At 48.0% G+C, this 13,811-nt stretch overlaps 2 protein-coding genes across 3 annotated transcripts in view; both read right to left on the bottom strand.

The window, feature by feature from the left end:
- Window positions 1-3,980, bottom strand: part of CCDC61 (coiled-coil domain containing 61) — a gene marked incomplete at its 5' end in the record, with an annotated part of 118,010 nt that extends 114,030 nt beyond the window's left edge. Inside the window, one exon of the mRNA XM_083627366.1 lies at window positions 3,843-3,980. The remainder of the gene's footprint in view (window positions 1-3,842) is intronic.
- The window catches only part of NOVA2 (NOVA alternative splicing regulator 2), a 70,687-nt gene that overhangs the window by 17,205 nt on the left and 39,671 nt on the right, over window positions 1-13,811 (bottom strand). For both annotated transcript variants that reach the window (XM_083627451.1, XM_083627452.1), the window contains exon 3: window positions 673-839. In XM_083627451.1, coding sequence (XP_083483577.1) covers window positions 673-839 — 167 coding nt within the window. The remainder of the gene's footprint in view (window positions 1-672; window positions 840-13,811) is intronic.

The following is a 13,811-nucleotide window of genomic DNA, read 5'->3' as shown; positions in this document are numbered from 1 at the left end:
AAATTTGCGATGAATTTCCTTAAAAATAGCTCATTTGGTCAGCTTCGGCCATCACTAAACTAAAAAGCTCAACAGCTCTGCCCGAAAAAGTCAACGACTTTCTGTCTGGATTTTCGCTTTGTGAGCTATGGCAACCCTCAGATAGGTGATCCCAGGGGGCTGCCACATTTGGCACCCAGGACTAAGGTTCCCTGCCTCTGAAACAGGCTGGCCTGATCCAGCCGAGATTCCCTTATAATTTTTAAGGGGCACTCTGAAGCTCCCAGGGACGCGGGTGGCGCTGTGGGTTAAACCACAGAGCCTAGGGCTTGCCGATCAGAAGGTCAGCGGTTCGAATCCCCGCGACAGGGTGAGCTCCCGTTGCTCGGTCCCTGCTCCTGCCAACCTAGCAGTTCGAAAGCACGTCAGAGTGCAAGTAGATAAATAGGTACCGCTCTGGCGGGAAGGTAATCGGCGTTTCCGTGCGCTGTTCTGGTTCGCCAGAAGCAGCTTAGTCATGCTGGCCACATGACCCGGAACTGTACGCCGGCTCCCTCGGCCAATAAAGCGAGATGAGAGCCACAACCCCAGAGTCGGCCACGACTGGACCTAATGGTCAAGGGTACCTTTACCTGAAGCTCCCAGCTCCCAACCCCTCTAACAAACAAGCGATTGGCTCCCGAGCTCGCTCACCTGCTTGGCTCGGTCAGGATTCATGGTTGTCTGAGGCTGCAGGATATTGACCGATTCCGGCTTCACTACGGACTGGGGGATCTCCCGGACCTTTTCGGCGATGAAGTTGTGGACGGCGTTGAGGGCTTCCGCTGTGCCTTGAACCAGACACACGCGCTCCGTGGTCCCTGCATTGGGGAGAAAACAATTGAGAGGTTTTTAAATGGAATTTCGGGGGCTGCAAGTTGACGAGCCCACAGGTGGGGCTGGCCTGAGGCCTGGGTCTCTTTGCCTGCCCTAGTAGGACCAACTTGGCCAGTTAGCCCTGGTGATCATCTGATGTCTACTGACTGGGTTTTTGTTGCTGTTTTTTTTTGTTCCCCCCCCCCCCAAAAAAATAACCCCTGAATTTTAGAATTTTATTGATATTGATGCTGCATTTTATGTTGTATTCTATGCTGTTTTATGCGGTTTTTAAGTCGTATTTTAATCAGTGTTTTATACAGTGGTACCTCAGGTTACATACGCTTCAGGTTACAGACGCTTCAGGTTACAGACTCCGCTAACCCAGAAATAGTACCTCGGGTTAAGAATTTTGCTTCAGGATGAGAACAGAAATCGCCCAGCAGCGGCAGCGGGAGGCCCCATTAGCTAAAGTGGTGCTTCAGGTTAAGAACAGTTTCAGGTTAAGAACAGACCTCCGGAACGAATTAAGTACAAATTAGGTACCACTGTATTTGCTGTTAGCTGTCAGTTAAAAACTGAGCCCAGTTTTTAAACCGGGAAGGGCAGTGTATAAATATTTATTATTATTATTATTATTATTATTATTATTATTATTCTCTCAGCTGAAAAAGGAGGGTACAAAGAATGGAAGTTAAGACAGACAGACAGACAGTGTTCTGGTAAGGAGGAGAAGATTGACAAGAGAATAGGATGAAGGCACTTTAGTGCAGAAGACTGAGAGCAAGTGAGTAACAGAAGATGCCTTATACCAGTTTGGGCTAATTGTCCATTTGTTTATTTATAATTATTTGAAAATGTACCACCCGCTCTTTCTTAAAATATCACCAGGCCGCTTACAACGTATAACATGCCATTTTAAATGCCAGTCTTTAAATATCTAAAAAACCTAATTCAAAACATCCGTGAAACATCAGTAGATGCTGGCTGGTTTAAAGGGGAAAATCATCTTGCGAAGGCCTAGCTAGATGGCCCAGTTTTTAAAGGACACTCAAAAGAAGGCAGGGACGGTTCCTGGTGAGCATCTATAGGCAGGGAGTTCCACAGGACAGGCTTTAGGTCAGTATTGTCTCCTCTGGTGAGCACAGAAAGGTGTTTGCCAGGACTGCATGGCTCTGTCACTGGTCTATGGTCTCTCCCATTATCACGACAACAAAGGAACAAGGCAGAAGGAAGGAGACAACCGAACCCAGTGGAAGGGAATGCTGTAAAGGTGTCGTGCTTTGAGGACTACAAATACTAACAGACTGCAAATGTTATAATAATAATAAATAATACATTTTATTTATACCCCGCCCTCCCCGGCCAGAGCCGGGCTCAGGGCAGCTAACACCAGTAAAATTACAATAAAAACATAATGGGGGGGACAATTTGAAATAGAGGTTAAAATACAATTTAAAATGCAGCCTCATTTTAAAAGTAGCCCATGGATCAAAACCATAAGGGGAGGGAAACATAAAGGGTCAGACTGAGTCCAAACCAAAGGCCAGGCGGAACAGCTCTGTCTCGCAGGCCCTGCGGAAAGATGTCAAGTCCCGCAGGGCCCTGGTCTCTTGTGACAGAGCGTTCCACCAAGTCGGGGCCAGTACTGAAAAGGCCCTGGCCCTGGTTGAGGCCAGCCTAACCTCCCTGTGGCCCGGGAGCTCCAATATGTTTTTGTTCGAAGACTGTAAGGTCCTCCATGGGACATACCAGGAGAGGTGGTCCCGTAGGTACGTGGGTCCTAGGCCGCCTAGGGCTTTAAAGGTCAAAACCAGCACCTTAAACCTGACTCTGTACTCCACTGGGAGCCAGTGCAGTTGGTGAAGCACTGGATGAATGTGATCCCGCGGCAAGGACCCTGTAAAGAGCCTCGCCACGGCTTTTTGCACCTGCTGGATTTTCTGGGTCAGCTTAAAGGGCAGCCCTGCGTAGAGCGAGTTACAATAATCAAGCCTGGAGGTGACCGTCGCGTGGATCACTGTGGCCAGATCAGGGCGAGAAAGGTATGGAGTGGAGTGCTTCTCTTCCAGGTTCTCTCCAGCCAGCGATACCCTCTTTTGGAATATTCTATTAGTGATGTATGGAAGTGAGAGCTGGACCATAAAGAAGGCTGATCGCCGAAGAATTGATGCTTTTGAATTCTGGTGCTGGAGGAGACTCTTGAGAGTCCCATGGACTGCAAGATGATCAGACCTATCCATTCTGAAGGAAATCAGCCCTGAGTGCTCATTGGAAGGACAGATCCTGAAGCTGAGGCTCCAATACTTTGGCCGCCTCATGAGAAGAGAAGACTCCTTGGGGAAGACCCTGATGTTGGGAAAGATGGAGGGCACAAGGAGAAGGGGATGACAGAGGACGAGATGGTGGGACAGTGTTCTCGAAGCTACGAACATGAGTTTGACCAAACTGTGGGAAGCAGTGGAAGACAGGAGGGCCTGGTGTGCTCTGGTCCAGGGGGTCACGAAGAGTCGGACACGACTGAACGACTAAACAACAACAACAACAAATTCCTTTCCCATTTCTGAACCCCCCTGTACTCCAGAAACTCATCAGGCTTTAGTGCTTTACTGCACCTCCGGTTTTTCTTGAAGTTTTCCCCAAACACACATGCACACACTCTGAAAGGCAGGAGGAAATAAGGAAGGGGAGAAAACCTTTAGAATGTTCCCTCGGACAAAACCGAGGGCGGATAAATTAGAGGGTGAAGTTTGAATGCCGACAGTCCCACTTGACAGGTATGGTGGGAGCTGTCGAGGAGATTCTGAGAAGTTTCCCCCTTGCTAAAAGGCGATGAGGACGCGGGTGGCACTGTGGGTAAAACCTCAGCACCTAGGACTTGCCGATCGTATGGTTGGCGGTTCGAATCCCCGCGGCGGGGTGCGCTCCCGTCGTTCGGTCCCAGCGCCTGCCAACCTAGCAGTTCGAAAGCACCCCCGGGTTCAAGTAGATAAATAGGGACCGCTTACCAGCGGGAAGGTAAACGGCGTTCCGTGTGCTGTGCTGGCTCGCCAGATGCAGCTTGTCACGCTGGCCACGTGACCCGGAAGTGTCTGCGGACAGCGCTGGCTCCCGGCCTATAGAGTGAGATGAGCGCACAACCCTAGAGTCTGGCAAGACTGGCCCGCACGGGCAGGGGTACCTTTACCTTTAAAAGGTGATGAAAAATCAGGGGGCAGAGCCTCAACGACATTCCCCGAGAGGAAAACGGCAGTGCACTTCGTAAGTATTGCGGGGGCCACCACCAAGCAGCCACGCCAGATTAAGAAAGCGCAAGGAGAAAGCACACACACCAAAAGTACACTACTGAAGAAACCCGGGAAAGCAGGAAAACACAAGAAAAGGTTTTCAAGCACATTATACCAGGAGGAGTGGGGGGTAAGCTATAAAAGAGAACCTATTAAAAAATGAAGGAAGTCTCTACAGACAATAATACCACAGAAAAAGTAGAAAGAGGCAAAACTATTGACCAAAGATAAGGCTGGCGATAAAAAAAAATATGGAGGAAATTTATCCACAGAGAAAAGACAGTGCCAATAGTCAGGGCAGACTGGAGGGAGGGGGGGAGAGAGAGAGAGAGAGAGAGAGAGAGAGAGAGAGAGAGAGAGAGAGAGAGATGGCTCCTCCCACTGGCAGAGGAAGCAAAAGACCTGAAAGACCCATCCCATCCAGTAGCAATGAGTTCCCCTGTTCACTTGATGTCCTCCAGTCCACTCTGACAAATGGCAGCCATTCACTCCTCTGGGTGGGAGGCCTTATACAGTGGTACCTCGGGTTACAGACGCTTCAGGTTACAGACTCCGCTAACCCAGAAATAGAACCTCGGGTTAAGAACTTTGCTTCAGGATGAGAACAGAAATCGCCCAGCAGCGGCAGCGGGAGGCCCCATTAGCTAAAGTGGTGCTTCAGGTTAAGAACAGTTTCAGGTTAAGAACGGACCTCCAGAACGAATTAAGTTCTTAACCCGAGGTACCACAGTTCAAAGTTGGACAGATGGCCCATCTAGTCCAGTACTGTCTACACTGGCTGGCAGCACCTTTCCAGGGTTTCAGGCAGGAGTCTCTGCCAGCCTCACCTGGAGAGACCAGGTATTGAATCACAGACTCATAGAGCTGGAGGGGACCACAAGGACCATCTAGTCCAACCCCCTGCAGTTCAGGAATATTTTGCCCAACGTGGGGCTCAAACCCACAACCCGGAAAATAAGCTTCTCATGCTCTACTGACTGAGCTCTCTCTCAGAACCCGAGACTTTCTGCAAGCGAAGTGTGTTCTCTGTTGCACAACCAGAGGCCTTCGTCCTCCTGTCAGTTTCTACTGACAAGACAACAAGGAGAAGCAATATTTCTTAAACTATGGGACTCCCTCCCAGAAGAGGCAGGAATGGCCCCCAACTGGGATGGCTTTAAAAGAGGACTGGACAAATTCATTAAAAAGGAACTAAACTATGTTGGAAAGGCGAAGAGGCAGAGGGAACATTCGTACACATGTGGTGGGGTTGTAAAAAAGCTAAAGAGTATTGGGAGATGATATATTCAGAGGTAAAAAGGATGTTAAAGCTCTCATTCCAAAACAAAACCAAAAACCCAGAGATGATCTTATTGAATATTATAGAGGGTGAAATACCTAAGAAAGCACTTGATCTCTCTTCCTATATGCAACGGCAGCGGCCACAATTATTTATGCTCAAAGGTGGAAGGACAAAAAAGTCATACAAAAGAAGAATGGCGGAACAAGTTAATAGAATATTCAGAATTAGCAATGTTGACTGCAAAGACAAGGAATCAGGATGTAAGAGAGGAATGGGAATACTTTGGTGAATGCTTAAAGAAATATATTACAGTCATACCTCATGATACGATTGCTTCTGGTTACGTGTTTTCGGGTTGCACACCGCGGCAAACCCGGAAGTACTGGAACGGGTTACTTCTGGGTTTCGCCGCATGCGCAGAAGCGCTAAATGGTGCCACGTGCTTGTGCAGACGCGCTGCTTCTATTTGCGAACGTTGCGGGTTGCGGACGTGCCTCCATCACGGATTACGTCCGCAACCTGAGGTTCCGCTGTAACCAGATTATTTCCAAGTGGGGCTAGATATATGAGCAGCAGTTAGAAACCACTAGAAGACGGGTAATAAGGAGACGCAGCTCAACAGGAACCCATGGAGGGATGTGTGGGGAAGTCAAAGAATATAGACTGGTGACTGGGGGTGGCCGCCGAGACCACATGACACCGGTCTTGAAAGACCTACATTGGCTCCCAATACGTTTCCGAGCACAGTTCAAAGTGTTGGTGCTGACCTTTAAAGCCCTAAACAGCCTCAAAGTCCCAGTATACCTCAAGGAGCGTCTCTACCCCTATCGTTCTGCCCGGACGCTGGGGTCCAGCTCCGAGGGCTTTCTGGCGGTTCCCTCACTGAGAGAAACCAAATTACAGGGAACCAGGCAGAGGGCCTTCTCAGTAGTGGCGCCCGCCCTGTGGAACGCCCTCCCACCAGATGTCAAGGAAATAAACAACTATCTGACTTTTAGAAGGCATCTGAAGGCAGCCCTGTTTAGGGAAGTTTCCATGTTTGATGTTTTATTGTGTTTTAATATACTGTTGGAAGCCGCCCTCTGTGGCTGGGGAGGCCTGGCCAGATGGACGGGGTATTTTTATTATTATTATTAATTGTAACACATGAACACTTGAAGGTGCCTTGTGTAGTGAGTCAGATCCCTGGTCCTTCTGGCCCATTACTGATGGTGGGAGCATCAAAGGATCAAGGCCTTTGCCTACCTGCCTACAGGTTCTGGAATACAACTCCCATAATCTCCAGGGTCTGATGGGATTTGTAGTCCAAATAAATTGTTGTTGTTGTTGTTATATGATAAGTGATGGTAACTGTAAAATTATGGGAAACGTACATTCTTTTAAGAAAGAGGATTGGACAGATTTGTGGAGGAGAGGGCTATTGATGGCTCCTAGCCATGGAGGCTATGTTCTGCTTCTACAGTAAGAGGCCTCTGAAATTGGCGGAAGCCACAAAGGACTCTTGTATTCAAATCTTGCTTGCTGGTTTCGCACAGTTGGCTGCTGCTGGCTGCATCGCAGGTTCAAAAGCCCAGGGGAACCCAGGAGCCCCCAATGCACAAAAACAGGGGTCTGGGAGGTGGCCCCTCGATTGCAACCAGAAGTCTGTCCTGCCGTTCCCCGTCCTCTGCTAGCTGGTTGTTAGAAAATTGTGCTGGCTGCTGCGATTCGTGAAAAGCAAAGACTGGACTCCTGTCCTTAGACGGCTATTTATAAAAATGCAGCCTGCCTTTTATCGCATCGACTGAGGGGAGAGAGTGAGCAAGCAAGTATCAGAGGGTGTGCGTGTGTGTGTGTGTACACAGGAACAAAAAAAAAGGGAATGTTTTAGGCCACCTGAGAAGGCCAAGCGCCAGCACCATGGATACCAGAAGGCTGAGTGCTCACATTCTCCAACACAACACACACACACACAGCATCCCAAAGCCAGCAGCATCTTCTGCTTCTCCTCCCTGCCTTCCCCAAAGCTGCTGCCTCAACAATACGTCTCTGCCACCGAGTTGCCATGGCAACCCACAGCAGCCTCCTCCTCCTCCTTTCCCCCATCATCACCACCTTGCAATCTGCTGCTGCTGCTGCTGCTGCTGCTGCTGCTGCTGCAGGCCTCAAGGGCCTGTCTTCCCAGGGACCAGAGGAGCCCCCTCCTCTGCAAAAAAGAGGGAATGCAGCTCGCTCAGTGGGGGAGGGAGGGAGACAGTCACCTGGGCAACCGGGGCAAATGGGAAACGCCAAATTTGTCTGCAGAAGCAAAGCGTCGTCCCCTCCCCTGCTAAGAAGGGTGGGTGGAAAGCTGGTTTCCGTTGAGCAAGGAGGGTCTGCGTACAACACAAAAATAAACCGAGCCAGAAAAAGTCCAGCCCCCCCTAGGCTTCAGCCCCAGTAGCTTTCTTTTCGGATGGGGAGGGGTGGCGTAGGAAGCCAGGGTTTAACCCCAGGTGGTTACCAAGGAGAAAGGCTATCTCTGAACAGGTGCAGAGTGTGCAATCAGTGCCAGATTTATGCATAAGCTAAAAAAGCTATAGCTTAGGGCCACACTCTCTTGGGCCCCCCAAAAAAAGATTTAAGGGAAAAAACCTGGATGGACATTTCCAAAATATAAGATAAAAATAAGATAAAATAAAACCTATATACAGCAACAGTGTTTTGTGTTGTGTTGGCCACTATGATGTAAGTAACGGGCCCCGCCTGCTAGCCTGCTCCCTAAAATATCACGGGTTTGCTCCTTTCTATATATAGGGTGCCTACATTCTGCATGGACTGGTTGCATGGTAACATGTGCAAATGGCTTGAGATACCTATTAGGTCCATAAATTACCATACAGCCATACCTCAGAATAAATATGCTTCAGGATAAGTACTTTCGGGTTGTGCTCCGGGGCGACCCAGAAGTCACAGAGCTTGTTACTTCCGGGTTTTGGCGCTCGCGCTTGCGCAGACAGTCAAAATCACGTCATGCGCATGTGCGGGAGCGGCGAAACGCGACCCGCGCATGCGCAAACGCACAGTTGCGTCTTACGTTCTATTCAGGATGTGAACGGGGCTCCGGAATGGATCCCGTTCGCATTCCGAGGTACCACTGTATAGCATATATTCAACACAAAATACAGCAACAATTTGTTGTTGACAAAGGACAGCTGGACATAGAAAGGGCCCCATTACCTTCAGTAGCTTAGGGCCTCATCAAACCTAAATCCGGCCCTGGTGGCAATTGATTCCTACCCACCGAGGAATTGGCAGGAATCTGGGATTACATTCTCAGCCAGAGTCTCTGGGGTGGGGCAGATGTTCACTTGAGCACCTCTCGTTTTAAGGGTAAAGGTAAAGGTAGCCCTGACTGTTAGTCCAGTCACACACGACTCTGGGGTTGCGGCGCTCATCTCCCATTACTGGCCGAGGGAGCCGGCGTTTGTCTGCAGACAGCTTCCGGGTCATGTCGCCAGCATGACTAGGCCACTTCTGGCGAACCAGAGCAGCGCACGGAAACGCTGTTTACCTTCCCGCCGGAGTGGTACCTATTTATCTACTTGCGCTTGACTTGCTTTTGAACTGCTAGGTGGGCAGGAGCTGGGACCAAAGAACGGGAGCTCACCCCGTGGCGGGGATTCGAACCGCAGACCTTCTGATCAGCAAGCCCTATGCTCTGTGGTTTAGACTAAGGTTACCAGACGTCCACGTTTCCCGGGGACAGTCCCCGGATTTACATATCAGTCCCCATACAAAATCCATTGATGTGTCCCCGGATTCATTGAAGAAAATCTGGTAAACTTAATTTAGATCACAGCACCACCCGCGTCCCTACCTCTCTTTTTAGGCATTCCTATTTATTATTAGTTAAAGCTATAGTTTTGCCAGTAGTGATGTATGGAAGTGAGAGCTGGACCATAAAGAAGGCTGATCGCCGAAGAATGGATGCTTTTGAATTCTGGTGCTGGAGGAGACTCTTGAGAGTCCCATGGACTGCAAGAAGATCAAACCTATCCTTCTGAAGGAAATCAGCCCTGAGTGCTCACTGGAAGGACAGATCCTGAAGCTAAGTCTCCAATACTCTGGCCACCTCATGAGAAGAGAAGACTCCCTGGAAAAGACCCTGATGTTGGGAAAGATGGGGGGCACAAGGAGAAGGGGACGGCAGAGGACAAGACGGTGGGACAGTGTTCTCGAAGCTACCAGCATGAGTTTGACCAAACTGCGGGAGGCAGTGGAAGACAGGAGTGCCTGGCATGCTCTGGTCCAGGGGGTCACGAAGAGTCAGACATGACTAAACAACAACAACAATTAATATTAATTCTTAGATTTACATCTAAGAATTCATCAAAAGATCACACGATTCCTAATGAGGATGATATGGTGAGTCCAACATAAATGTCCGCGTAGCCAAGCATTCTGTATGCAGCCCATCTATACGTTCCCCGGGTGGCTCTCACAACAGCCGTGTGAGGAAGGCCAGTGCTTTCATCCCGCAGAGAAGGGAGCTTAGAGACACAGACTTCCTTAGTTTGAAGCTCAGGTGAGATTTGAACCGAGCCGTGAAAGGGCTGTGCCCTTACCCCCACAATGGGTGTGTAGGCACACTGATCTGCAATAGGTCTTGTCTGGTGCAAAATGCACAGCTCAACCAGAATTTGAAATGGAGACCACTATTCACAGAAGCCATTTTCCTTCGCCTTGCCACATGGACACAAAAACCTCAAATATGGAAGCATGGGAATGATGGTGGAATATGGATATAAAATTTACAGCATGTTACAGTCTAAGAGAAAATCATATGAAAGCGATATATCGGAGGTATCTAACACTAAGTTGTCAAAAATGTACAAATCTCAATCGAATAAATGTTGGAAATGTAAAGAGAAAGAAGGTTCTTTTTATCATATGTGGTGGTCTTGTAGTAAGGTTAAAGCTTACTGAGAAATGATATATAATGAAATGAAGAGGATGTTTAAAATAACCTTTGTTTAAAAAAAAAACCCAGAAGCTTTTCTTTTTGGGATTATATGGATGTTGTTGTTTAGTCGTTTAGAACTACCTAAAATGTATAGAAACTTATGTATGCTACTGCAGCGGCAAGAATGTTACTCGCCCCAAAATGAAAAGAAGCAGAAGACCCAGCAAAGGAAGAATGGATACAAAACCTTACGGAATATGCAGAAATGGCAGTGTAGACAGTACTGGACTAGATGGGTCAGCTGTCCAGCTTCGTATAAGCTTCCAAAGGCCTCCCACCCAGAGGAGTGAATGGCCGCCATTTGTCAGAGTTAAAGCACTGAGGTGACCCAGATTCAAATCCCCACTTATATGCTGCAAGGCACACTGGGTGACCTGGGACCAGTCACCATCTCTCAGCTTGGCCTTCCTCGCAGGGTCATTGTGATGATAAAACGGGCAACGGCAGGGTGGGGGAAACAGTGCACACACTGACCTGAGCGACTTGGAGGAAAGGTGGGATAGAGATAAAATGATAAGTGTTATGTACTGAGTTGAATAGGATCCAAACTGCAGCAGTCTGATTGGTCCTTGAACAATAGGATTCAGAATGCAGCAGTCTGATTGGTCCTAGAACAATGCGGCAGTATGATTGGTTGGCAGGAACCACCCAATCATGCTCCAGATAGAAGTGAATCCACAACCTGATTGGCTTACAGTAGAATTCCGGAATTAGCCAATCATGTGCAGCCCATTGTGTAAATAATGTATATAAAGCAGATACTTTGAGGGGACATTCATTCATTCCTCCTTACCACTATGAGCTGAATAAAGAGCATGAAATCACTTTGCGACTCTGAGTATATTTCAATAAGCAAAGGCAAAACTTCCGAAGGCAAAACTGCTTTCAAAAAAATGCTCCTATTGCCACAAAGGCACAACATAGCTCAGTTGGTAGAGCATAAGGCTCTTAAGCTCAGGGCTGTGAGTTTGAGCCCCACACCGGGTGAAAGATTCCTGCTATTGCAAGGGGTCAGACCAGATTCCCCTTGGGGATCCCTTCCAATTCTAAGGTCCTATGATTCTGTGAAATTACCCCAAAGGAAGACCACTGCTTTGAAGGGCCCGAAACGGCTTGCGTCAAAATCAAGTTATGGGGACGGCTGCTGCCTGTAAGGCGCACAACTCACCCCAATGACCAGGAGCCAGCGCTATCAGGAGTCAATATTCGCAACGTCGCAGGCGCCGCAAACCACACACACCATGTCAGCTGGGGTTTCATCACAAATGGTCAGCACCAGAGCACATGCCATCGGGAACGTGTAAGAAGAGCCCGGCTGGATCACTCGCCAAAGTGGTGCATGCTCTGGTTATCTCCCGCTTGGACTACTGCAACACGCTCTACGTGGGGCTACCTTTGAAGGTGACCCGGAAACTGCAACTAATCCAGAATGTGGCAGCTAGACTGGTGACTGGGAGCGGCCGCCGGGACCACATAACACCAGTCCTGAAAGACCTACATTGGCTCCCAGTACGTTTCCGAGCACAATTCAAAGTTTGGTGCTGACGTTGAAAGCCCTAAACAGCCTCGGTCCTGTATACCTGAAGGAGTGTCTCCACCCCCATCGTTCAGCCGGGACACTGAGGTCCAGCACCGAGGGCCTTCGGGGAGTTCCCTCACTGCGAGAAGCCAAGTTATAGGGAACCAAACAGAGGGCCTTCTCGGTAGTGGCACCCGCCCTGTGGAACGCCCTCCCGTTAGATGTCAAGGAAATAAGCAGCTATCCTATTTTTAAAAGACATCTGAAGGCAGCCCTGTTTAGGGAAGTTTTTAATATTTAATGCTGTACTGTTTTTAACACTTGATTGAGAGCCGCCCAGAGTGGCTGGGGAAACTCAGTCAGATGGGCGGGGTATACAGTGGTACCTCACAAGACGAATGCCTCGGAAGACGAAAAACTCGCAAGACGAAAGAGTTTTTCGTTTTTTGAGTTGCTTCGCAAGACGAATTTCCCTATGGGCTTGCTTCGCAAGACGAAAACGTCTTGCAAGTTTGTTTCCTTTTTCTTAAAACCGCTTGAAGAGGTGCAGTTGCGACTTGACCGTGCTTCGCAAGACGAAAAACTCGCAAGACGAAAAGACTCGCGGAATGAATTAATTTCGTCTTGCGAGGTACCACTGTAAATAATAAATTATTATTATTATTAGGAACATCTAGTGCAGCAGCCTGTCCTCACATGGGTCAGACAGACAAGACACCTGAACAGGAAGCCTGCTAAGCATAGAATCATAGAACCGTAAAGCTGGAAGGGAACCCAGGGGGTCATCTAGTCCAACCCGCTGCAAGGCAGGAATCTGACACGAGTGGAAGAGCAGAGCTCTCCCCAACTGTAATTTCCAGGCACTGGCATTCAGAGGCACGCTGCCCTGACAGGGGAGAGGGAACCTGGCCGTTAGTATAAGGTTACCAGGAGTCCCCATTTCCCAGGGACAGTCCCTGGATTTACAAGTCAGTTCCCTAACAAAATCCATCTATTTAGTAGGAAGTTGAAAAGTGTCCCTGGAAACAGCAGCAATTCCCAACAGTAGAAGAATGGCGACAGAAGGTAATGGAATATGCAGAAATAGCCAAACTAACAGGGAAAATTCGACAACAGGGCGAAGAAACATTTCAAAAAGAATGGGAAATTTTTATGTTGTATATAGGAAAGATAAGATGAAATAGCGAAACCAGTAGAATTGGAAATAAACCTCATAACGGGAATGATTAATGGATAATGAAAATAATAAGAAACAAAATGTTTAAGGAAACTATTATAACTAACAGTAGTGGTACATGAATACAGACAGACAACAAGAATTGTATAAACATGAGGACTTATTTGTTTACGGATATACTACGGACAAATATGGGAAATGAATAACAATATATAAAATGGAAGAAAATAATGCGATAAAATTATGTGTGATATAAAAAAACCAGAAGAAGGAAGGAGGGAAGTCAGCTCTGAAGAGCAAGTATAAATGTAAAATGTAATACAATATGTGTATATGGAGTATCTAATTGAAAAACTAATAAAGATTATTTGGGGGAGGGGAGAAAAGTGTCCCCGGATTCATTGAAAAAAATCCGGTAACCTTAGTAGCCACTGATCCCTTATCTTCCATGAATTTGTCCGGTCCCAATTCCTTCCGATGCACACAGCATTTATCTTCAGAAAACACACTTCAAAGAAGATGTCGGTCGTTCCAAAGCCCCCAGGTGTCTTGCATGGCTCCAACCCCTTTGGCAAGCACTGATGGAGGAAACCAACCCCCTCGCATGTTCAGCATACTTTAGCCATCCATTCAGGCTAACAAACAGTGGATCACACATACACACACACAACCGCCACTTCCTTTCAACTAAGCGCCTGTTTTAAATCCATACGCGTGACTCATGTTTC

The sequence above is a fragment of the Podarcis filfolensis genome (genome assembly GCF_964270895.1).
Source record: "Podarcis filfolensis genome assembly, chromosome: 8".
NCBI classification, from domain to species: domain Eukaryota; kingdom Metazoa; phylum Chordata; class Lepidosauria; order Squamata; family Lacertidae; genus Podarcis; species Podarcis filfolensis.
Note: the sequence above shows the minus strand (reverse complement) of the source record. Positions and strands in the feature narration are given on the sequence as shown.